This window comes from Molothrus ater, chromosome 3, assembly GCF_012460135.2.
Source record: "Molothrus ater isolate BHLD 08-10-18 breed brown headed cowbird chromosome 3, BPBGC_Mater_1.1, whole genome shotgun sequence".
Classification (NCBI taxonomy): domain Eukaryota; kingdom Metazoa; phylum Chordata; class Aves; order Passeriformes; family Icteridae; genus Molothrus; species Molothrus ater.
This window is the reverse complement of record NC_050480.2, coordinates 26,768,712-26,794,990: the sequence shown is the minus strand read 5'-3', so window position 1 is coordinate 26,794,990 and position 26,279 is coordinate 26,768,712. Positions and strand designations below refer to the sequence as shown.

Below are 26,279 nucleotides of genomic sequence, written 5' to 3'. Positions count from 1 at the left end.
TTCCAAACAAGGTTGACATCATGGTACAGTTCACCCCAGAGAGTGAGTTTTCCATGCCCCAGGCACACGCTGAACTGCCTTTTATCAGCACTATTAGTCATTAGCATGACAGCAATATAGGATGAAATCAGCATCCATTACATCCCAGAGTTACCTTAAATGCCATCCAGCCACTGAAACACAGATGCCTGGAAAATTACTTGGAGCAATATTGAGCTTTTGCTTGTGCTAGTGCATTTTTCAATTGATGAAAACACATTAAGACAGTTAATCAATTACAAATCAAAATCCATTCCCTCTATTATTACTGAATGCAACTTTGTTCAGGTAAAAGCATTATGTTGAAATACTTTGAACTGAACATCAAGTATATAAATTCTGAGTAACAAGAGCAAAACAAACTCCTCCAAGGAGTTTGCCTATTTCAGATATAAACCTCTATAGCTTTAAAAGATGTTTCAGCTATTTTCCTAATCAATTGCTCTCTTCTTCCAGAAGTTTCCAGGTAATGCAGTATGGAAATTTGACTGTACATATTTTCCATTACAGTGATTAGAATATGGATAAAAGACTTGGCCAATCAGAGCTAATTTGATACTCTACACTAAAACCATAATGTGGAGTATTTTATTAAAAAAAAAAAAAATCAGCACCCTTTCATTAAGCTGCTCTTCCTCCTTATTCATGTCACACAAATGAGACACAGAGGTAAAATATTTAATTTGCAGCCTGTACATCAGCCATCCCCACTTGCCCTGCATGGATGAGGGTCATGGTGCTCAATCCTGAAAAGAGGTTCAGTCATAATTTAAGAGCTTCAAAATGAATCACTTTCATGTCAATATTATGGCATGGCTTTATTACCCAAACTTGATTTTCTTCTCAGGAGATCATAGGTGAAACACACCGTGGGTTCCACTGCATCTCTGAAGTGACCAACACCAAAAAGACTGCCTAGGACAGATCCTATGGGAAAATCCAGCAGAGCAAATTTTTGTCATGGCCTTCAGCAGCAGCTGACAGACGAGGGTGTTGGATTATATTTTCTTCTGACTCAGAGATGGGGTAACTGAGAGGTGTTCTAAAAACGTCTATTTTATTTTTAGAATAAAAATCAGAATCTGCACCAGCAGCTTTCCCTCAAAACAAACAGAGCAATTTGATGTATTTCTTTCATCTATGTGTGCAAATTCAAAAATTGCATTTTAAAGTTTCTGCACTGTAATTTAACATTATTCAGGGGTTTTGATTTGAGAGACCAGCTGATAGCCCTCCTTTAGAGAACTGAACCCAACCTCCAGTGCCTAGCTCCCAAAAAACAATTCTGCCTCATAATCTGCCATAGTTTGATGGCCTAAGGCAAAAAATAAAGAATTTGCTACTAGCTGGAGGCTCTCAAGAACAGCGCTGAAAAGAGAGAAACAGAAATACCAACATTTCTAATTATATTTTCCGCCAGAATCAGAAAGCCTCTTTCTTGTTAACAAGACAGATTTAAAATGCTTCTGTCACATAGTATTTGGCACAGATGTATCCATTAGTTTTATGTTATCTTTTTCTTCACAACACCTGACTGTCCAAGTTCAGGCTCCTGTGGTGGGCATCAGGACAATCTCTACTCCAACATGCTCCAGTGTCTTTGCAGCCCTAGCTGCTTGATCAATCTTCCACATATTTTATCCCTGGGGCAGTCCTATTTAATAACAGTGCTCACATACAAACAGAATTGAGATGTGGGATAAATTGATGACTTGTCCAAAGTCACAAATACTTTTTTGCTGAGGAAGCTTCCTGAGTTCTGTTTTCACTGACCAACCCACTAGCCTATAATCCTCCCAGTCTGGCAGCATCTCTGAACACATAAAACCAGATTTTCTAAAGATGTAAAGTTTAAGCTATATATAAAGTGTACCATGATGATAAGAAATACCATAAAAAATGCAATTATTGCCGTGCAGAGGAAACCTTGGCTGCTATCCATATAAATGACATCAACAATAACAGCAGAAGGAATAAGACCATGGTATCAAGATTATAGTTTATATAATATTTTAATTCTGAATTACATAACCTACTGTCCTGCAACTGGTTTGTAACACCAGTTTTTTTCATACCTCAAATAAGAGATGATGAAACATTGAAAACACCTTACATTATATTTTGCTGCATAGTCAAGTGGCTGCTTAAACTCTAGCAAGATTTTGCACTCCTTACTTACAGAAACAGTTAAAAATTTGCTTTGACTTTTTATTTAGTTTTTAAACAAGTATTTCTGTATTTTTGGCACCAGGAACATAAAAATTACCACTAGGCCATAAGCAGAAATAGGAAGCATAAGCAAGTCTTACAAAACAGTCTTCTCCAGAAAGGTATTTAAGTATTTTGATGCATCTGTCTTGAGACAGGCAATATTTAATAAAGGAAGTACTCATTTTGAATGTTTGTCACCAGCTGTGATGGAAATGCATGATGGACATGAGTTGCTTAGGTTTTTTTCATTCAGAAGATGAATGTGGTGGGAGAAACTAGGTGCAAAGTGAAGTTCTGTAATGTGTACTGATATTTAGGTGAGAACACCTGAAGCCAACCAAATTAGTAACTGGATATTTCATGTACTTTAGCATCTTCTACTTAAGAGGTAAAATCATTCTACCTAGGAATATTCCAGATAGGCTAAATGATAACCTAGACTTAAAACTGCAGGTAACTTGGTAATTTGAACGTAAAAAGAATATATATTTTACTCAGTATTAATAAATATACTAAAGAATATATATTTACTCAGTGTTAATAAATATACTAATGCAACCAGTATCAAATTATTAATATGGCTTGATAAAACCATAACAGGAATCCTCATTTTTCTAATGCAATGTATCAAACACTAACATTTTCCAGGCACTCATGAGAAGTTTATCAGTAATAATTTCTTTAAATTGCAAAAAATACATATATATGCCTGTGTTTATATACACACACACACTTTTTTTGACTGATGAAAAATTCAGTCTAAATTTTCTTCATATTTACAATGTTAAGATTAATTTTTGGTTTTGTAATGGAGTGGTCTTTTAACAAAAGTATCTCCTATTTAGTATGTTTTTCCTATGAGTTCTGTTCATCTTCTCAAAAGCAAAATGCACAAGTGGTATTTTGGATTGGGAGTTCCACACATTATTTCTACATAAAGGCCAATTTATCCCTAGAACTTGTAATAAAACACAAACATTACAATTTGCAATGATTTTTTTTCCTGCTAAGGGTCAACTCCAAATAATAGACAGCCACAGTCTCTCTGCCACAGTAAAGTCATGACTTCTCCCCAGAGCAATTACATATTTCAGTGGTCTTTCCAAAACAAACCAAAGAGGAAAATCCATTCTGCAGTTCAACTCATTCTGTCATCTGTGTAAAGACTTTTACTTATTCTAACTATAGCAAACTATAAAGAGCCCAGCAAGGAAGGATTTACAGGAAATTACAGCTCCAAATACTGATCTCCAAGTAAGAATCAGTTTTGTCAGGGCAGGGACTTAAGATTTTGTCCTGCCTGCATTTCTGGAGGCAAAGCTGGCAGGAAGTGGAAGGGGAAGCAACGCACTTGGGGCTGGGATAAGCTGCTCCGCAGGAAGCAAGGGAAGACGGTCACGGGCCAGTCAGCAAGATAATGAATACAATCCAATCTCACAGCAACAAGGAGAAAAAGAAGTTTGACTTTGATTTTTAGCTCCAAATTTAAACAATGGGATTAATGGTAGTCTGCTGTTTTCCTCCCATTGTACCAAGGCATAAAAGAAGCTTTGTTTGGTTTAGTGAGAGAAGACACAACTCGTATGCACTGGTACCCAGAGCTGTGCATAATCAAGCCCCACACAGAGAAGTACAGGACAACTTAAGGCTTTAGTGCCTATAACAGGTGGGATTTCCACAAGAACCTAAGTGAGTTAGGTGGCAATATCTCAGGTAAATAAAGGAACATAAGGAGAAAAAGCCTTATATTGACAATTATTTCTGTGGATAGGTGTTTGCTTCAAGAGACCGTTTGCCTGACTGCTCCAACTTTTCCACTGGCTTCACTAGAAAGAGCCACCAACAATAGCAACCAAGTGAAATAAAAAATACAAAAATGTCTTTAAAAAAACAATAGAAAAGTCTTTCTTCACAATTACTGAGGTTTTGTGCCCGTTTCTTAGAAAATGACTGTCCAAAATGCTACTGCTTGCACAGCTACACAAAAGTAGCAGGAAATTTCCAAAAAGAGAACACTACAACAATCCTCTTAAACTGCAACTACATAATCTTTAACAACACATTCATGTTCTGCTCATCTGTGATTAATGTACACCAATTGAAGTCCATCCTCAGCTGTTATTTGAGGAAGGACTACATGGGAAAAGAAGGAAAATATTTAGTTGGGTGCTATAAAAATAGGAAACTAGCAATAAAATTTATATCCTACTGAATTTAACAATGCCATTATTTAACTTCATTCTGAATAATCCTTAACAGAAACTTCCATTTTCTAACTAATTAAAAACCCCAACCATATGTCTCCCAGAAACAGAGAGAAGAAGAATGAATAAAAGAAAACCCAACATCAATACCATAAAACTGAAGAAATAGATTCCAGATGTTTAAAAGGCAGATTCTTTCCTTCGCCTCGCTAAAGTAGGTATGAAATTGGAAGGTTGGATTCTTTCCATGTTGTCTTCCAAGTATCTTATTGATGTAAAATTGTTTCTGTGGAACTGGGCTGCCTTCATTACAATCACAAAAGAAATGCTGTGTGCCTCACGCTATCCAAATTGTTCAGATCGGAAATGCTACAACAATTTCAGTCTCAACTGTGCTGTGGCAAATCCAACCCTCTTCCAGTCTTTCATGCAGTTGTCCTTCAATACCAGTAATGCTGGCAATAGCAGTATTGTTAGAAGGAGTCAGTACGAAACTATCATGTAAATACAACCTTGAGTGATGGTTGCTGTTGACTTCAACAGTATCTGGTATTCCTGATTCAGAAAAAAGAATTTGGTAACATGATAGTTCCATTTTAATACTTTATACTGTTAAAAGAGTTTGGGCAAAGAAATTAAGAAGATGCAACTTCTCAGATACAATTTTATAGCCTGTGTGTCTGCCATATAGACAGCAAAGGAAAACTGCTTTGACTACTCTTACTATGTACTGAATTAGGAACCAGGAGTCTTGTTCCATAGGAAAAACAGTGTATGAACACTGCAGAGAAAGTGTATAGAATGTGTTCTACAGTACTCATTGCATCAGCTTTTCACAAGATTATTTGTAAATTACTTCCCTCTAAAGGCAGAAGCAATGAAATTAAATACTCTCCGAAATGCTTTCCATAGTTCTGTGTAGCTAAACTGGCATATAAGAAAGATGTTTGTATTCCCTACTCCAAATATTTCACTGAGCTCCTACTCTCAGTTTGTCAGAAAACACTGTGCCTGACAACTCAAGTGATCTGTCCTGTCAGAGGCAAGAGTTCCAGTGATGCCTGCCGAGACCCAGGAAAAAGCCTCAGAAACATGGGCTTGTGCTATTCACAGCTCATAGCCCACGTCAGCCTTTCTGCTGCAACACAGAATTACAAAGCTGTAAGTAATGGTGCAAAGAAACAGAAACATGAAAAGCTGGACCACATCCTAATGTGGCAAATGGCTTGGCTATCCTGGTGGAAACTCTGTGAGCTCCTTCAGACAAGGCATCAAACAAGGTATTACTGCATGTGTGAAGTCTCCCTCCCATTTTCCCAGTCAAAAAATTACAGAAAGTACTTGAACAACATAGGCATATTCTCACATAACTTAGTCAAACACAGATAAGGGAAATGCTTAATCTACCTAAAGGAAGCTAAATAACTTTTAGTGAGGTACACATTCTTCTGAAATGACCCTGTCAAACCCTCCAAAGCAGTATCTTAACAAAACAAGAGATGAAATTTCTGGTACTGATTGTATCCCACAAAGATTACATGAGTTAGTTAAATATTTCTTATATAAGTCAGATGTGTGACTTCCCCTAAGTAGGCAGATTTATGCTCTCTAATAATAAAGACCTGGAATGAAAGTGATTATTAAAAACAAAAAACACAAACCAAAACAACAAAATCTGAACAAACTTTAAAGATTTTTAACCTTCAAATCCTAAAATCATTAGTTAGTAGAGTCTTCATAAAATCATAGAAGCATTTAGATTCAAAAAGACCTTTAAGATGTCGCATCCAATCACTAAGCCAGCATTGCCAAGTCCAACACTAAACCATGTCCCTAAGTGCTACATCTACAGGTCTTTTAAATACCTCCAGGGATGGTGACTCAATCACTTCCCTGGGCAGTACATTTTGATGTACCAATTGTTTCCTGATTTCCAACCTAAACCTCCCCTAGCACAACTTGAGTCAGTTTCTGTTTTGCTTTGATTTTGATAATTTAAAATCAGATTTGAAATCCAGTACACCACCACACACTGGGGAGAAAAAAAAACCCCAAAACCCAATTTTTTTATTAATGGTCAATTTGTCACTGTCAAATTTAGAAATTTAACTACTGACTAATAACTCCTGCATTTGTACACAAAGTATTGTATTCAGTAAAATACTCTGAGAAAGGATTTTAAAAAAGGACCTGACTAAAATTTAATAACTACAGACAGCAAAAAGATTTTAACAATAATGAATCCTTAAAACACACAACATCTTCCCCAACCTAAAAATTTAGGTACTAATTTGAAACAGGGATAAATGCATTTTATTAACAGCAGTTCATTACATCACCAAGTGTACTTTCTAGTCTTTCAATTAAGAGTGTGCAGTTAACTCAAGAGAAGATATAAATCTAAATCTCAAGTCCTTTTCCAGTCTTTATAAAGCTCTTTCTTTTAAGGAATGCTTCTTCTTATATTTGCAGCACAATAGACAGACACACTCCAGTTTTCCAGAGAAGTTTGTTAATGCACTGAAGAACCCTGTCCAAAGTCAGGATGGCAGATGTACAAATCACTTCAGTTACAGGGTTTAACCAGACAATTCCAGAATCAAAAATGTTATTATAAAAGAGGGTCATTATTTTTATTAATATTTTGCATTAATATTATCTTGCCTGAAGTACTGGATTTACACGTCTCAAAGTGTATTTAATGGAATAACTAAATATTTCTGTTCACTCTAAAAACTCTGAGCACACAAAAACTACGTGCTCTAAAACAAACATCTGCCATTGTGGATATTTGCAAAATCTGCTACAACTATGGAGTGCGTACAAATGAATTATAGAAAAAAATTCTTGGAATTCTTTATAAACTTTAACTCTACGTTTCTTCAGAAACCCTTTATAGCATTTAAAACTAAATAAAAACATGTTTAGTCCACAAACTGTTCTAAAACCAAAGTCAATCGGATATTGAAACTCAAGTTGTAGTTGAAAAATTAAAATAACTCCCCCCATTATTTAAATTTTACTCCCTGCGTTTGCAGCCAATGAAACCTTTTTATTCCTCTTTTTTCTCTGTTTAGCAGGTATGATGTGTGATTCTCGTGCTGACATTTCCAAAGCACCGAAATATTTGTGAACTCTGCTTCTGAGTATAATATTAAATATAATGCTAATTGAACACGTGGCTGTGCTCTGCTGGTTTACTTAGTCAACTGAAATGCAAAGACTATTTTTGTAAAACTAAGAACTCACTCCCTGAGGCAAAGCATCAAACCTGATCCTAAAATTCTGACCTCTGCTTACAGAGCCCTCTTTAGATGAGAAGACAGTTCCACAGGAGATAAACTGATTTTCACCAAGCTCCAAACAAAGTCCTGACACAGGATTACCAGGAGAACTGGACTGATAGATGGGCACTCTTTCAAACAGAACAAGGGATGGTTTCAGGTCTTTGTCACACTATAGTTAAGTATTACACCTATTACAGCTATTATATCTAGGATTTGAAGAACCCTGACCAAAGTTTTACATTCACACAGTTTCATTTTTCTGAAGTCTAAAAGGGAAAATAAGTTCTTTCTTCCTTTCTTGCCTTACAGTACTGCTGTGCAAACATAAACAATTCCATTGCTCTGAAAAGGAGAAGTACAGCTGCTTCCAGTATTTAGGCAGAGGTGAACGAATACCCTGGGTCACTTTCATCTACTACAGAATCTTCATGAATTGCAATGGAAGATGTTTCCTTTAAATAGCCCCATTCACAGCACAGCAGACTTCCATGGTGAAGTTAAAAAATGCTGTAAATGAAGATTTTTTGAAAACACTGAGTCTATTAAAGAAGGAAAAGACATGCTTCAAAATTCACTGGAAAGATCCAGCTTCCAGGTACTGATCTGGGAATTATAACAGAAGTAAAAAAGGAGTATTTCTCAGTATTTCTCCTTTACAATACTGTAATATAAATATGATTTTTTTAAATCTCCTCTGTCTTGGAGGACAAAGCCCTGCTGGTGCAAACTGAAGTTATTAAATTTATTCAGGCAGAGTATTTTGACCCAGATGCTGATATTATTTGACCATTTATCAATGCTTAAGCTTAGTGTGTGCATGTGTGTAGATGTTACAGAAGCATAAATTTCTTAAAAATATACCTCATCCTTACTATACAAGAATTCAGGGATCTACACAGCATGCAATAACTGTAAGTCTAAAGTATCTGGCAGTTTGTTTGCTAAAAGCTGTTAGTACACATTAAAATCTATATTTTACATTATTCCTGACATCTATAATATATAATTAACCTTTTTGATCAATACATGGAAGACATATGGCAGAAATAATGAAAGCAAACTAAATATAATAAAAAAAAGACAAAGTAGCAGGCAGGGCTAAGAGTATCTCAGCTTGCTGTACTCCCCTTAGTATAGCCCGTCTAAAAATTCAGAGAAATATTGAAAGGACTTAATCTTCCTTTTTGGACTTTGCAACTTCCTTTTAAAAACTCTAATTTGCAAGTGATGCAAGGTTTACACAGTCATTTTTAATTCCAGAGACTGCCTTTTACAGAGGCAAAACAAATTTTTCCCACCACAGGTACAGACCATTCATGAAAATCCTCATGTAGTTTAACCTTTCAAGACTATACTTAAAGAATACAAATTTTTGACACTCCAGCTTTTTATATGACTAAAATTTATATTTTAAAAACAGTAGTAGATTTTCAGGCTATGTTCAAGGCAGGAGACATTTGGTTGATGATAGTCACAGAACAAGTAAGTTTTCATAATCCAACTGATGCATGGAATAGCCAGGAACATGGCCAGACCTGTCTTTAATGCATGTATTTCCTTATTTATCCACCCCGATTGACTAATCAATCAGAATAGATTACATCAAGACCTTTTGCCTCAATTACCCTAACAATAAACAGGTTTCACTATTGTTGGGAAACAAGGGTGAAGAGGGAAAAGATCTATTTAGAGCATACTACTGAACCAGCAAAAGTGTAGAGCAAATCATAAGAATAGAGGTTATGTATTTTATGAAGTACAACAACAAAAAAATAACCCAAAATTCGATATTATACACATTTCCCACATCACCTTGTGGTATGCAGTGAGCATTGGACTCACCCATGTTGTGTCTTCTTTATGAAGAACTAGCCACACACAGATTTCAAAAAATATATTTCTGTTTCAAAACTTGCTACTAGTTGATGTTTTACTTATGTATGAAAACACCACTATAGCTTTCAGTGTGATACATTTCTCCCATTTTCTTCAAAAAAAACTGGGCACAGGCAGTTATAAAATTAAACATTCCTATTCCAAAGGCCCTGTATGATTTTGTTAAAAAAAAACAAACCCGAACATATGGAAATCAGAGCTTTTACTACATAAATGGAAAAGAGAGCGGCAGCAGTTGGGAACATGGTATGTATATGAGTTTCAATCCTTTTTCAGCATAACACAGTTTTCCTTAAGCAAGTACAAACTCTTCCAGTATAATATGATGGTGCCTTTAAGCCAAATTTTCTATCTGTGTCTTGATCCCTGCAAAGCATTTATTTTGGCAAGTGGCTAAAAGTATGCCAAGGAAGGTCACTGATCTTTGCCTGAAAAGCTCGAGCCAGCTTTATACAGTAAGGGCTTAGTACAAACACACAATGCTTACCAGATGTTCAATCAGCTAACTGGATACAATCCAAGGGATGGCTATAAATCCATGGAGAGATGTTCCTTATGAAGGCATTTGCCACACAAAGTTAAATTTATATAAGCACCCTTTGGAGAAGCTCTACACTGTGCAGTGCAGTTTAAAAGGCTCATGCACTAACAGACTGAACTGTCACCAAGTGCTGATTTGTGTGCACACAGATACCTTTAAAAGGAAATTTGGGGTTCAACTGTTAACCTGCAAGGTTCATGTTCCCAAATAAATGCCCATGCCATTTGTCAAGTCAGTGTCGACTGGCAAGAGTGAAAAACTTAACATGGACTCAAACTATTAGTTCACAGCTCCTCAGGCTTTCCAGTTACTGTCACTTGGGTAACAACACAAAAATATCTGCTCTCAGATGCTTTGTGCTATCAACGGGTGAAATTTTGTCTCAGAAGAAATTCATCACCTACTGCACCAACAAGCAAATGCACACCAGAGTCAGGTATTGCACTTATCTACTGGCATTAACATTCTAACAGACTGGGGGAAATAAGAGATTTATTTAGAGTGGTTCATTTCAGATGAGAAAGTTGCTTTGACTGAATAATGCAACCTACCTATCTCCATATTAGTATGAATGCAATGCTTGGGAAGTTTTTTTGGTGGGTTTTTATTTCATTGGTTGGTTGGCTTAAAAAACTAAAAAAAACCCAAACAACATAGGAACTCAATATCTGGATGGTTAAAGATTTCTTATAGTTGTAAAAAAAAAGTCATAAAAGATTAATAATTTCAAAAAGAGAAAAAACCCTGAAAAATAATTTTATTTTTGTAATAAGCATCCACACACATCAGCACTGATGTATTTTAGGTTTAAACCAAATAAGACTCAAAAGAAAAAGCATATTAGTAGCAGCTTTGCATTATCCCTCCTAAGAAAATAAAGGCATAGCAGAAGGAGAAAACTTGCAAATCAGTTTGTTTGTTTTGTTTCTTTGATTTTAACCTTTCCCTCAGTTATAGTTTGAATGAGTGCTGATCTGATAATGAAGAAATTAAAACCTGAATGGGGAAAAAAAGTAATTCCCCAAACCCTGTCTACATAAAACCAAAGCTTCAAAGGAAATAGGTTCACAGTTGATACACTACATAAAGAATTTTGAATAGGAAGATTGTGGTTAAGTTTTTTGTTGTTTTTCTCTTAAAGCAGGGAAGCCAGCAGAAGGAAAGCCAAAAAAGTCAGTGTAGCACTCTACCTTTATCCAAGCTAAGTATAAAACTAATACCTTTGGGTTGAAGTCCTTCTTACTGAGACTGAACAGAGCAGAGCAACTGCTGGTTGCTCTGGTTTTTCTGCATATTTTGCTTTACAGTAGGAAGAGAGAAAAGCTATACAATATTGATACTTCCAACCCTGTATGTCCCTGAGCACAGAATATTCCCAAGAACTTCCAGGGAAGCTGCATTTGTAGAAGAGCTCTAACTTGCAAACCTACATGAGTCAAGTGACTGAAGACAAAAACCACCCAGTTAGCACTGCCAGCTCACCATTGTCCTGTTTACATAGTTTCTGATTATTTTAACTCCCAGCAAAAGCCCCAGCCTTGAGTCCAAAAATGTAATGTTCAGGTGGCTTGCTGAGTCTTAGTAAATAGCTTCCCAAACATTACCCTTACTTCACAGACACTTTACATTGTACCACTGGAAGACTGCTTGCCCCAGTGCCACAACCAATCATTTTGTGCAGATCCTTTCTGCTTCACCTACAGCTCTGGAAAAGCTACAGAGGCTACTTATGTCCCCCCTGAGAGATCCATACTCTGACTAAACCACTGACTCTCCCCAGACTCCCTAGGGGTCTGCCTAAGACATTCCAACACTCAGCTTCTCCTCAAACATAACACACAGAGAAGAGTAAGAATGTGAGTTTAATGCTCAATCAAATTCTGGGGAGCAAAATAAGAGAGAAGAAGGTTTTTAACAGTGAATCTATAATGACTGTGACTCTTTTTCTGTGTGTTTACTGTAAGTGGATGGGTTATTAAAAAAAAGGTTCTTCATCTATAAATTCTGAACAAACCTGAGAATTCTTTCACTGCCTGTTCAGCACCCCAAGATCAGCAGCTGATGGCTACAAGGAACTGACAAACAAGCAGCCTGTCAAAGTCGTATTTGCAATAGAAGATATTAGTGAAAGAAACCACTACTCTTCCCTAACACAAATTCCTAAAACAACCAAGAAAAAATACTCCCTGATTCAGACTTTGAGATTTCTCATTAAGCACCTTCCACTGTTCTCTGTTCAAACAGTGCCTGGCACAACAAGATCTCATTCACTGAACCCTTACAGCACAAGAAGCATAATTAATAATGACAATGACAACTACTTCAAGGAAAAGCACTGGCAAAGAGATGCATTACGAATTGTAGAGAAAGTCCGTATCCTATGGGATATTTTCTATGAACAGGTTTTTGCAAAAGGATGCTACAACACGGAACAGAAACGCAATTTTTCTTGCTGTATCAATTCTACCGAAGTTGAATGCCTGCAACAAATCCTCTGGATATTTTGATTACAAGCTGTATCTATGTTACAGATCTATCAAGTATGGGACACAAAAATGGCATTAAGAATCATTCTCTGCTTCTACTAATACTTTTTTTTCATGCAGACATTCTCTCCTGACATGCCAATCAACAGTAACCATATTTGCAAACCTGAGAGCCTTGAAATAAATGAGCTAAGAAGAACTGGAAAACCCACAAATTCATATATTTTGAATTACATGTTAAATACATAACTTGGTGCTGACTTCTTAGGACTTTTTTTTGGCTATTTCAATCCAAAAAGGCCTGATAATAAATGTAAGCAAAATGTTTTCCATTCACAAAATACCATGACTTCAGCTAGCAAGCTTTATTGTAAAATATCACCTTATGTTCTTCATCTTGGGCAACTTTAGTATCCTACAAGCAGATGAATCTGAAGATGAATGTATTAGAAACTGTGGTATTTTATTGCAATTCATCTGCCCACTCAAAAATGGGCAATCTGTGATTGTACAGAAAGGACAACTCCAGAATGCAAATTGGAACATCTAACAATGATAAATAATCATTACAATTGATTAGATGTAGAACATAGAAAAGGAGTTTTGAATAGTTCTTAAATTTGTATTACATGTTACCTATAATAAATACAGTTAAGAACAAAAACCTAACATGTCAAGGTCATTCTGAAGTTGTCCACAGTTGATGTAATATTGACATATTTCAAATAGTAACTTAAGTATTAAGTTGGCAGAAAGTACTGCAAGTAACTGTCTATGTTTGTATCCCACACAAACCAGTAATTTCAAAGAAAACAGAAACCTTCAATGACAAATGCAGCAGGCAGGTCACAAGCTGTTAAATATAGCAGCACCTGTCTTTCAGTATGTGTAAAATTGACTTTGCTGAAAATGTTTTTAATCATTCCTCAGGCAATTTACCTCTGTTACCCATTTGTGGGCCATCTGTTACTCCAGTTTGTAAGTCAAATCATTGCATCACTGTATTAGTTAAGTTTTAAACTTTAGCCTGCATTTGGATCTTAATCAGCTACACTGGAGCTCTTAAGTATTTCTCAAATAATTCAAAAAAATTTACTTACAAAGCTCTCTGAAGAACTAAAAGAAAAAGAATGAAAAAATAGATGTAAAGACGCTGCCAAAGCATGTCAATAACAAAGTTAGTGAGTGCACTTCAGTATAGAAATAGTACACACGATACAGCAACACTGAATTAATACAGAAAATCAATATGACCTTGCACACACAGCAGCACTGAAGAAATGAATAAGGCAGCAAGTCTTGCAGATCCTCTGTTCACTGACAGGCTGATACACAGACACATCCTTCTCCACAGCCCAGGCAGAAGTTCAAGATACAAGACTAAAAACCTATGCAGCCACAAGATCCAGTTTGCAAAGTAAGAGAATAAATACAATGGATCTTTTCCAAGCTAATTCCTTTTTACAAACACCAGCCCACTATAAACTTTGTTTTTCTTACAACTGCATACATAAAGGGGTCACCAAATGTTTACTTAACAGCAGACTTGAGTGATTACATGCTTTGCAAGACTGACAAACTATTCTGGTAGAATAACAACTGCAGCCACCCACATTTTGATTCAGTTTCTCAAAAGCAAGCTATCAGAAGTGCTTAAAGATGCTATGTGCTTGCATATGGCACAGTACATATCTATGTACCAAATTCCAGCTCATACTGTTGGTGTGTCAGGTTCTGAGAAGCCACATCTGCTTGTTTGACCAAAGGGATTTGTTTTTGAAATATCCCTTAAAGTTCCGGGCAAGCAGCTGCTTAAGCAGTTAAAAAGACTTAAAGAAACTCAACCAAATTATTAAAATAATGTAAAAATTCTAAATAGAACTTTATTGATTAACTGCTGCAGTTAACTGCTCCTGAGTAATTGTTGCAGTTATTTCAGGCTGTGAACAGACACCTTAGTGCATGTCTACATTTGGGAGGTTCCATTCCACTGATACAGCTGCTTCCATTCACAGAAAACAAATATAGATTTACTGTTAATGCACAGACCCCTTTTAAATAAAGTCAACCTACAGAAGGTAAATAACCCTGCAGATCAGTTCTGGCAAAGGAAGTGTAAAGATGTGACTCACAGGTGTTACAGAAATACTGCTTACATAGTTTCCAATGAAGAATTAAAAAGACTTACTTCAAGAGTTGTTTTCTCACCCTCTTTCTATGTCAACATCACCAAAATGGTAAATTATTTTTCAGGACTGATTTGGAAGCACAATATGGAAACCTTCATGTTTTAGCAGAAAAATTTAAACCCTAACTTTTGAGAACATCACCTTCTGTGTGAAAAACAGTTTATTTAGCATTTTCTTTTCAGTATGTGGGCTGGATAGTTCCTACTACAGAATTTACAGAAGATTGCTAAAATAAATACTTACTCACCATCCCTATCAGTGCAGAAACAAACATTCAGAAACTATAAGGAGTTTCCAAAACAGGATTAGTGTAAAAAGGTGATGATAAAAACACTCCTCTTGGGTTTGTTGTTGTTCCTGTAAGGGCTTTTCATGTAGCTTGCTTTCCACTTCTCAGACTTTAGCATTTTTGTTTTCCAGTCATTTTCTGCTTTAAAGATTAGAACTGAATGGAAGCAAATTCTAGAAAATTATTTTTTCAGAACAAAACGAAACTCTCTGAAATTTGAACAATCCATTGGAAATTTCAAGTAGCACAGCCAGCAACTCTACTGTTCTTTCTCTAGCTCCATGTAAAAATATTGGCCAGATGCTGATATTGATATGCTAGGGTGGCTCTCAACAAGTCTGCCTCTGCCTAGAGAAAGGCAGAAATTTTCCTTACCTGCCTTTGTAATCTGCCAGATTTCCATCTGTTCTGCACACCTAAGCCACACAAGTCCATGAATGATTCAGCTTAGACAAGGGGGAGAGGAGGAACAGGAATCATGTGCTTTTGTTGAGGAAGTCAGCTTATAACAAAGAACTGTTTTCATTGTTTTACCATACAAATGCAAATAGTGCAGAGGAATAAGCAATCTTACAGCTGGGACTAAGTGGCAATTGAATTTTAAGAGGTATATCGTAGCAACATAATCTTACCTTCAATTTATATACCAAATTACTCACATAAAGGCTTGCTTGGAAAATTAGGACTTCTCCCTTTTAGAGGCAGTATAGTAGAGAACAATGCTCTTTGTCCATATTAATGGATTGAACTAATCTTAAGTCAATTATACCAAAAGAGAACTTGGATATCTGTCTGAAAAAGCTTTTAGAAGTGCTAAATAACTGAAGCTACATTACTGACTGCTGCTTACTAGAAACCTGCTTATATAACATTGGAGAAACAAGTCAAATTTTCAGTACACAACATTACAAGACAAGAGTGGTTGGTGAGTATATAGTACATTTTTCCAAGAAACATGCAACTTGATTGCTTCCTTCAATTAAAATTTTTGCTATGAGTATTTCTATTTTCATAACTTGCCAATTTTCCCTCTCCAAAATTCAGGTGAAAGAGTAATACCCATTTGTGCATCATGAAAAGAATACTATGTACTCTTGCTACTCACAGTGACAATTGGCTTGTAAAAAACAAGATCCTGGTTCAGAAATATGGTCAAGAGAAGCAATCATTTCAACCAACCCATGTCACTCAAAAGTGATGCACTTTATATTCTTTAATATTCAAGAAATACGGATCAACTACAATGAACTAGCACACTGAAATTCATAAAATACCTCACAGATTCATTATCTTTACCTACACATATATGTACATAAAATGAAAGAGGTATTTTTGAAAAATGTACAGTAAGCTACTTCCCTTGTGGTCTAGATGTTTCCGTTCACTACATAAGTTATTATTCACATAGTTGTTATGCTAAACTAGGTGCTTCAATAACAACACTAAATATCCAAAATTATTTAGGCCACACTCCTAATAAAACATTCCAATAATAAGATTTCATAGTATCACTAACAACACTATAAAAATGGTTTGCAAACAGTTGTACAAACCTAGTCCACTTTTCTTTGTGAGTAAAACTGGAACCCCCCAAGGGAACTTTGCAGTACTTCTACACAACACTTCTATACAGTTATTTAATTGCATGGGAAAGCTCAAAAATATACAAGTTCTATTGCATTTTGCAAGTGCACCAACTTCTCTAATTTTTACCAAATTCACCTCAACTAAATGCCACAGTATACGTTGCAGTTGAGATGGTCACAATACACAGAGTATCACCATACAACATCATAATGCTTCACCCCATACAGAGTAATACCTCACCACTTCCGAAGGCTGCAAGCATCTGCTCATCTTGTTCTTTAGCCCAATGTTTTATACCCTCATGTTCATGCATTGGACCTGTGTGCCCTCTGCTCCCTTTGGTGGTTGGTCAGTGCCCCTGGGCACTCCATGGCTCATTACCTTCAATGCTGCTCACCTGCTTCTCACAGCTGTAGCCCATTGGGGATGAGGCTGAGCTGCAGCCCCACTCCCAATTACCACAAACTGAGTGCCTACAACTAAATGCTCTTGGTCTTCCTAAAGGCTTCCCATAAGCATTTCATAAGCTGTTCTCCCTCACTGGCCTGTTTCCATTTGCATGTTCCCCTCCAATGCTACTGCAGTGACACACATTTCTTTCCAAGTACCTTTCAAGCGTCACAGGGTGATGCACCACATAAAGGAGGCATTAGGATAGCCATTTTTTACATTCCTGTGTAAAAGGTTTTGAAGAACTTTTGAAGAACCACATAACACCATTCTTCCTGTCTTTTGACAGTCTGACGCACTTGAATGCATCTTGGGATGAAACAGTAACAGCAGGTTCAGCTGGGTATCAATAAGCTATCAGTGGAAGGTTGGAAGAACATGTACCTGCCTTATGACAGTCACACCAATGCCTTTAACCCCATTTCAGATGATCACTGTCATGCCAGTCAGAAATATATGTGGAAACTATTATTTAATTGGTATTTTCTTCAATATGCAGGAAGAAAAAAATGGTACAGCACATTTTATGTAGGTACAAAAAGAGGCTATAAGATAAAGTTTAAAATTCAGGATTTATAGCAATATGTGTTTTTGCAAGCTACTGCTAGTAGCTGGTCAGAGTGCAGCAATTCATTACAAAGAACAGAAAGATAAACATGCTCTTCCACCGTTTCCTCACTGTGCCAGGCAAAATAATTTAATTTCATAGCATTTTTAGTTTCAGCTCCTGTCAAGGTTCATGTGAATCTTCTTTATGTACTGTGAACTGACGATAACCTCATTTCAGTGAACTCCATGAGCTACTGGGGGAAGCTGATCAAAGCTGATTGCGGAACATAATTTAAGATAATCAATCATCTAGCCATTTTGGCAGATCAGGCTGTCACCAAGTACATGACTAAGGCACACAGATTTGCTTCTTCATAAATTCTTATTCCTACCATATACCACTTCACTCTGTTTAAAGTAAGCAGTAGAAAATTATTTTTAGAATTTTTTTAAGAATGTAATAAATATTTCTCTTCCATATTTGGGTCATTTTCCAACATGCAACTGTTGCACCATAAAAATGAAAACATCTCATATAATGACAACATTCTGGTCATTACTTTACTTGAAATGGAAAAATACCAAATATTAGAATAATTTAGAAAGCAAATAAACTCCTGTCCCTCCGTTTTGACATCTTATCCTTTCTACCTACATAATGGTTAGTATTCTTCCAAAAACTAAAGAATTTGGAAGATTCTTCTGGAAATTAGTACTACTAAATGTGATCATTTCATTTCATTATGGTCATTTTAGCTGGTATTGTTACCACCAGTGATTAACAGGGTAAGATGAAGTGCAATTTGCTTATTGACTCAAAATGTGTTCATTTTAACTTGAGCTAATACAGATTTGAGGGTATCAGCACACAGCACTTCTAATACTTTCATTGCAGAGACCCTTGGAGATTCCATTCATGAAAGAGTAAGATAAAATATTGGAAGTCCCTACCTTCACCTGATGATCCTGAAAGGTCTATGATGACATACACTCTCCCTTCTGGCTCCAAGTCAATCTGTAATCAAGAAGAGAAAAAGAAAAAAATCAAACTTAGAATGCCTCCCAAAGCAAGGGACTGCACATGCAGGAAACAAGAAGTTTCCAAACCTCTCAAAGTCAAGGTGTAGGCAGAACACATCCTGCACCAACAGACCCTCCTTTTGCAAAGAGGTGTTGAGAACCCTGCAGCCTCACTGGAACAAAAAAGAAGTGTGCATGCTTGGAAAGTTTGAGCTCAGTGAATTTCACATTTCAAATATTTAATGTACTGTTCTGACATACATTTGCACCACTATTTTCAAGAAAGTCAAAAAGTGCCACAATTGAACAATGTTTTTACTGTTATTTATACTGAGCCCAGATATACAAATGTGGAAAACAACACTGGGACAGCAAGACAGATGAGCTCTGGTCACAGAACAGGGGAAATGAACACACAGAGCTCATACAGCCGGTTAACACGTGTTTACAATACCCCTTTTGTGTCCCCACTGGGAGAAAGAAATACATGCTTTATCCTCTTTTTCTGAAACACAAAATTTGTTTATTTCTGCACCATTCTGGCGGATTTTAAGGAGTCTTTACCCTTGAGAAGATCACTTTCACTCAGCATGAAATACAGGTGCTCAGTATCAAGCTGCTGTACTTCCAAGATATCACAGGCTATGAGAATAAGCTCCGGTTCAGGCATCACAATGAAGAGCTTATTACAGATCTTCCTGTATTTCATCACAAGTTTCATCAGCAAATCTAAATATTGCTGGATTTGAGTATCTTAGTGGTACACAACAAATTAAAAACTATTTTTGCTGCCTCACATCTCTGAAAACTAAAACTGTAACTAAAACATTATGTAATCAGTAGCTTCTGCTGTAGCATAGCAGTTACTGTCACATGATTTCAGAGCCTAAGTGATGTGATGTTCTGTATGTAAATACTGTATTTTCAATCTGTTTTAGTGGGAAAACCACACAGGTAAGATTGCAAGGGACCTTGTGTCCCAGTGTTGGAACCCAGGAAATTCTTCTGGCTGCCCTGGAGGGCTCAAGCCCCTGCCCGGGGGGCTCAGACCCCTGTGCCTTTGATTTAGCCCTTGAAAAAAACAATTACCAACCTTTACATGAAGAATTACAAGCCATGAAAGTTTAAGTAGAATGATAGTGAATTTATCACAGGGTGAAAAAATAGATTTTTTTGGGTTTTTAGAATGGGGGTTCAGGGGGCAAGATGAAGGAATCTGGGCATGTCCAGCCTTTCTCCTTCTTCTTCTTGGCCTCCACCTTCTGCTGTTGGCACTTTTAGATTGGTTTAGAGTAGAAGCTCACTGTCTAACATAGGTGATAGGTATTGGAAAGTAATTGTAAATATTGTATATGTAGTTTTTAGTATAAAAAGGGGGGGCAGGGAGAGTGCCTCTGACTGTCCTGCTAAGAGGACCTCAGCTGGACAGGAGAAAAAATTTTATAGATATACAATAAACAACCTTGAGACCGAGAAACAAAGGGCTCTGACTCCTTCTTTGACCACTGGGCTGGGAAAAGAGTGAGCAAATGAGGGGACATGATACAAGCTCCTCCTCCACTGAGCATTGTTCTCCAAGAGAGGGCTTGGAGAAGAGTTCACAGGTCTTGCTGATGTCATTGGACCAATGGATCAAGCAAATGATCTCAGCAGCTGTATTGTAAATACACCAGGCAGGAAAGAATGCTAGCAAGGCCAGGGGTTGCTCAAGGGAGAGTAAAATGAAAGCATGGGTGTCTGGTTTTTTATAAATAATAGTACTGAATATCCAAAAAAGACATTTTTAACAATTCCTGAATTGGCAGCATGAGTTTTGTGAGGGAGTTTTTGGGGAGTTTTTGGCTTTTCGGTTTTGGTTTAAATAAAGCTGCTGATCTTGAAATACTGCTCCTCTCCCTTTGCCAGTTTTAAATAAGAAAAATATTAGAAGATCAGAAGCACAGGTGCATGAATAGACTTTGATGTCTATGCTGAGGGAAGCTTTTGAAAAACTGCTATAGCACTCAACAGATGGCTATATTAAAGACAGACATGTCTAATGCTCTGTTTGTATCAGCACTATACACTGTTTGGTTAAGCTTTCAGTAAAATACTTTATGCAGTTCGTATCCCAGAGTGCACGCACACACATAAACCCCAACATCATCCCTGCAGAAGAATCAGCATCTGGACAAGTTACTGACCACCATCACAAAATCTATGTTCTGCCCCTTTAATAACAAACAGCATTGGAAGCAACTCAGGAAAAAGACTGGAGGCCTGAAACCAAGTTTCCATTACCCAGCAAGTGGACTGTTTCAATTTACATTTTATTAGAAATGACGCTTAGTGATTTTGAATTGGAAATTTTGCTGATGCTCTAAGAAAACTGAACTATTTATAAAAGAAAGTCTTTTACAAAGAAAGCATGTTTCAGTCTTCATATGTTCAAATGCCAGTAAGAATAAAATGGACATACTCTTATTTTCAGATTTATGAAATACCCACATTTCATTTCAGTGACACTGACAGTCTTATCAGTCATATGAATTAGTACTTTTGCCAGAAGCCAGGCGCTCAGCTGACCCTACATATGAAATGAACACCCCAACAAAAGCAGAATCCCCTAGACTTACAGGAACCCTTCTCTTCTTCTCAGGTCTTTCATGTATCAAGCCAAACAGAGGAAAAAAGGACCGATTCGATCTTAATTATTTATTAAAAATTTCTAATTTAATGCCTAGAAACATAACAGCATAAATACCTTCAAAACAGACTACTAGAATATGCATGCTTTTTCTTTTCAATCTGTGCATTAAGCTGGGCTTAGATTCTGCAATGTCATTTTATAAATAAGTACCAAAAGATGCATACAGCAAAATCTAAAGTTCTCATGCATTTTTCACTGAATGCCATGAAAGCCATCACATGTGAAATGCCCTTAGACACATGTAACCAGAAACAGGAGGACTGGCCAAATTCAGCTGAATAGAACAGGCATCCTTGAAAGCAATGGAAATAGTCTGATCACAGCAATTCTGATTCTGACCCTTCTCTTTTCTAAAAATACTTCTCTCTGAATGCAGCCTAGCTTTTATACGTGCAGAGAAAACTTATGAGGAGAGATCTAAGAAAGACATTACTGTTCAAAAGGAAACAGGGAACAAGGCAAGATGCAAACTAGGGATGGGACAGAGGAGCTGATACAAGAGCAGCTTTGCTGTAAGCAAAACACATTGCAAAATATGTGCCTTGCACACATACATCACATTTGCCACATGCAGCAAAAGATTTTACTGAGACTGAGCAAAATCTTTGATCACCAAAACATTTTACCCTCTTACTGACCCATGCTATTGCTGTGACTTTGGCTGAAATACAGTTTTAGCATGCACAAGTAACATTAATTAAAAAGGTAATTTAAGCAACTTCTAGATTGCTCAAATAACAACTGTGGCAGCATACTGAGATGAGTACAATCATTGCTGGAAAGCAGCACAGATAATCAAAAACTCCAGGCCTGAATAAAACCTATTAGTAGCCTGTTTCAGGGAACAAAAGGCAACCATCCATAAAACCAGACATACTTTCAGAGGAAAAAACCCATGTTGAAACCAAGGCCAAGCTTCAGCATATTGAAGGCATTCATATAGTTTCACAGTCATTAATGGATTTTATTTTCAACACCCTTCTGAGACAGTTCCCCATATGCAAAATGGGATACTCCCAAAGGCACAAGCTAGACTAAATGACTTTCTGGCAAGTAATACAAGAAGCCTATGCTTAAACAAGAGCTGAACTCTGGTCTCTGGAGGCCCAGACTGCCCAGTGGACCATTCCTCCTATTCCTCAGTTAGGCTTCACTTTGTCCAGCAATCCTTTCTTCCAGCAGTATCAAACACTACCAAGAACTTTTTTCCCCCCCTCTTTTTTTAGACAGCCTTAATGGGTACATATCTAGGATGTAAGACCTTTTCTTTTTCATTCAAATAATACTCATCAGTAAAAACAATACTAAACAAAGTATGCCGAAATATTTCTCTGCAGCACTTTCAATGGATCATAAATCTTCGGTAACCTGGAGTAATGCAAAATTTAATCAAACTATGCAGAAGATTGTGAAAATGGCCCAGCTTTTCCTCGAGGTTTGACTTTTGCAAGTTTTTAACTTCTTAGAGTTCTGAAAAACTGAGCCCTAAACTCAGCTAGAAGTTCACCATTCTCTTCCTCTCAGGTGTAAGACATTATTTCCCATCCCTAAAAACATAAAACTTGGAGAGAATTCTCTTAGATCAAGATTTTCTAAAGAAACCAAACACTCTCTCTAATCTTAAAAGGATGAGGAAGATTAGAATATGCTATGGAATTACTTGCATTGCACTGATGCTCCATATTTGAATATGAATAAGATTTTATGTACAGCCTGAATAATTCCATCAGCATTTGGGGGTGTTCTTTCCATTCCATTTGACAGCATCAGCACAGATTTTGCATGCTCTATGGTACAAACTGAGACCTGTTGTAAGCAAATGACAAACCACTGTCTTGATTGGCTCAGCGCCACAGGGTTTCCTTTGATCACAACAGAGTCCATCAGCCACCTATGTTCCAACACAAGGATGTCACCTGAGATTTAGTGCGCTGTACACATTTAAAAGCCAACTTATCTCAAGAGAAATTTAAGGACAGTCATTGAAATAAATCCAGATCTGAAATAAAAAAATGAATGGACAAATGCAAAATTTGAAATTCCTAAAAGCAGAAAGGTTGAGTAAGTTTTACTCTGATCTCCTTAGCTAGACAGTACAGGAAACACAGCAAAACCCCTTCAAACCTAAAGCTGTTGAGGATTTTGGTAACAGTATAAACCTAAATGGACTGTATAAGCCACAGAAAGAATTAAATCATAAAACCTGCTTTGCACCTCTTCTTGTGATGTTCTAGGATTATCTGATATTTGGGTAGCTTAAAGCATAAACCTCCAAGCACATGATCTGTCACTGCAGATGGTTATTTGATTCATGTCAGACCTGGGAAGTCAGTATGGTTTAACCCTTCCTGAGTGTAGCATAACAAAGTTTCTTGTTGAACACACAACTTCTCTGAAAGAAGGAAAGAGATTGTGCTTAAAGTGCTGATAGCTGCAAAGGCTGAAGGGGGCTGGTTCCTCTGTCTGTTGTTTTTAGATGCCAATTTTGGTAAATATTATTTCCATGAAAATGCATACGAATAGAATAGTTATAATCTAATAGAAAATGACTGGAAAGTCTGTGCTGGTCTTTTGCTCTTTAGCCACAGAATTTTTGTGATTCAATTTAAATAGCTAATGGAGTACCTATTTTAACTTATTTAATAGAAAATAAAACCTTAACAGTGATATTTTTCAATATAGCCAAAAGGACTGCAGCCCAAATAATTAAAAACCTTTCAAACTCACCATGATTATTGTAATGGAAGCAAACTCTTGACCAAAGGAGCAGCCAGATGATGTATGATTAATCTTGCAAACTTGTACCAGCATTTATACCTGAATCCCTATCAAGCTCATCTGAAATAAATAGGTTTGCAATAAGCTCCATAAGGTCAGCAAAATAGCTGAGCAAATGTTATTTATTAATACTATCTGAAAATTAAGAATTTTACACATTACCTCATTAATTACATGAGTAAACTTTACTTTCAAAAGAAATTACCCAGAAAACATACTGAGAAAACTTCCTTAGAATCTCCATGTACCTCCATGATGTTTTTCACCCCACCAGCCTCTTGCTCTTCTGGCAAAGGCAGCAGGAAAATTTGGAGCCAGTGCACTGTTACAATGTTCACAAATCTGCCTTTCATTATGAACATTACATATTTGATTATTATAATTAGAGAGAAACCTAACACAGCTTGACGCATTGTAATTGACCACAATGATATACATAAAGGTTCAGAAATTCTGGCCACAGGGGATTCTATCAATTATTTACTCATACTCAAAAGTCAACAAAGAAACATCAAACATCTTGCATGACCTACAGAAAACATCAAACACTTTTCAGTGCCAGACACATGCACTGACATAATACAGAGCAGCAGCAGCCAGGGAGAAACAAGATTCAGCTGAAATAATCCACAGTATTCAGAAACCAATTCTAAAACAAGAATCCTTCCATTACTTAATAAAGCATATAGTGATGCTCAGTTGTGGTGTCCTGAATCACATGTGATATGGTCTTGGTCTTTCATGATCTGTTGTGCCTAAGGCCTCCCAGACTCCAAAGAAGAAGCATTTTTGAACGCACAGCGATGCATGCACGTGTGTTTGAGCACAGGCACATCTGCACTGTCAGAAGTAACATACTCATTTTTATGCATTAGAAGGACCAACAATGTTTACAGACCACAGTGCTGAGCCTAGGGTCTTCAGGGCTCATTTTCTTGTAGAACCCAGAAAGTGAACCTGGACAATTGGTTCTATGTACATGGAACAGACAGCAGAGCAGTACAAACGACTGCAAAGGCATTGAGCAGCATGACCACAGCAGGGTCACTGCATGAAACCAAGTGTCTGACTCCATGATCAGAAGCAAGGAAAAAACTATCTTTACTTCTTGGAAAGCTTCAGAAGGTGGAGAGTATGAACAAGGTATTACCTTTTATTCCAGTATTTAAGAGTTATATGGCAAACTGGTTAGGGTTTCTAAAGACCTACAATCAAAATGCATGACGAAGGGAAATAAATCAATGAGAGAGAAATATTTTCAGGAGCAGAAAAACAAGTCAATGACCTTATGAAATAAGGCTGCCTAGACTAACTATTCCATGATATGGAATATCATGACCTGCATGTGAACAGGTCAATGGAAACTCACTAGCATGAGTGTCCCAGACACAAGTGTGTGCTATTTGTTGCTTTAATTAACCCAGTACAGTTACTCTGATGATGTAAATGTGTTCCATTATTAAGCCTTATGAAGACAGGGGAACAAGCCAAGGTTATGTAGTATTTTTTCACTGTACTAAAACTGTATCTACACTAGAAATGGAGGTGGCATTATTTTAGCAATGGTAAGAAGGATAATATACAAAGAACCTACACAAGCCTAGAGACAACATGAGGTATAGTGTGTACAAGTTAGGTTTGGCTGAGCAATGCCCAACTAGACTTTTTGAGTGAACAGACAGACAAACCACCTACTGAACAAAAGCCTGCATAAAGCCATTCTCTTGAAACATCTGCTAAATGTATTTCAAGAAAGAAAAGAAACTCTTCAGAGCAAAACCACTTTCCCAAACAGATGGTTATTTGATTTAAGAATAAGGGAATTGCATTGTGTGGGGGGAATTGCATTGTGTGGCAAGATCTGACCTCTAATTTCATCACAACGCTTTTCAAAATGTATTTCTTAATGCACTAGTGCAGTGGCACTCTCCAAACCACAGGGAAATAATTAACTGTCACAAAGTATTTAAAACATGCTCCTTGTCTTGGCTTAGGGGCATTTTTTAAAGTCATGCTACAGAACTGCAACCAGAAGGGAAGTTACCTTACACCCAGCAATAAAAC

At 36.8% G+C, this 26,279-nt stretch overlaps 1 protein-coding gene across 2 annotated transcripts in view; it reads right to left on the bottom strand.

Annotated features, from left to right (window-relative positions):
• PRKCE (protein kinase C epsilon) overlaps positions 1 to 26,279 on the bottom strand; it is a 288,051-nt gene that overhangs the window by 169,715 nt on the left and 92,057 nt on the right. For both annotated transcript variants that reach the window (XM_036379719.2, XM_036379718.2), the window contains exon 2: positions 18,680 to 18,743. In XM_036379719.2, coding sequence (XP_036235612.1) covers positions 18,680 to 18,743 — 64 coding nt within the window. The remainder of the gene's footprint in view (positions 1 to 18,679; positions 18,744 to 26,279) is intronic.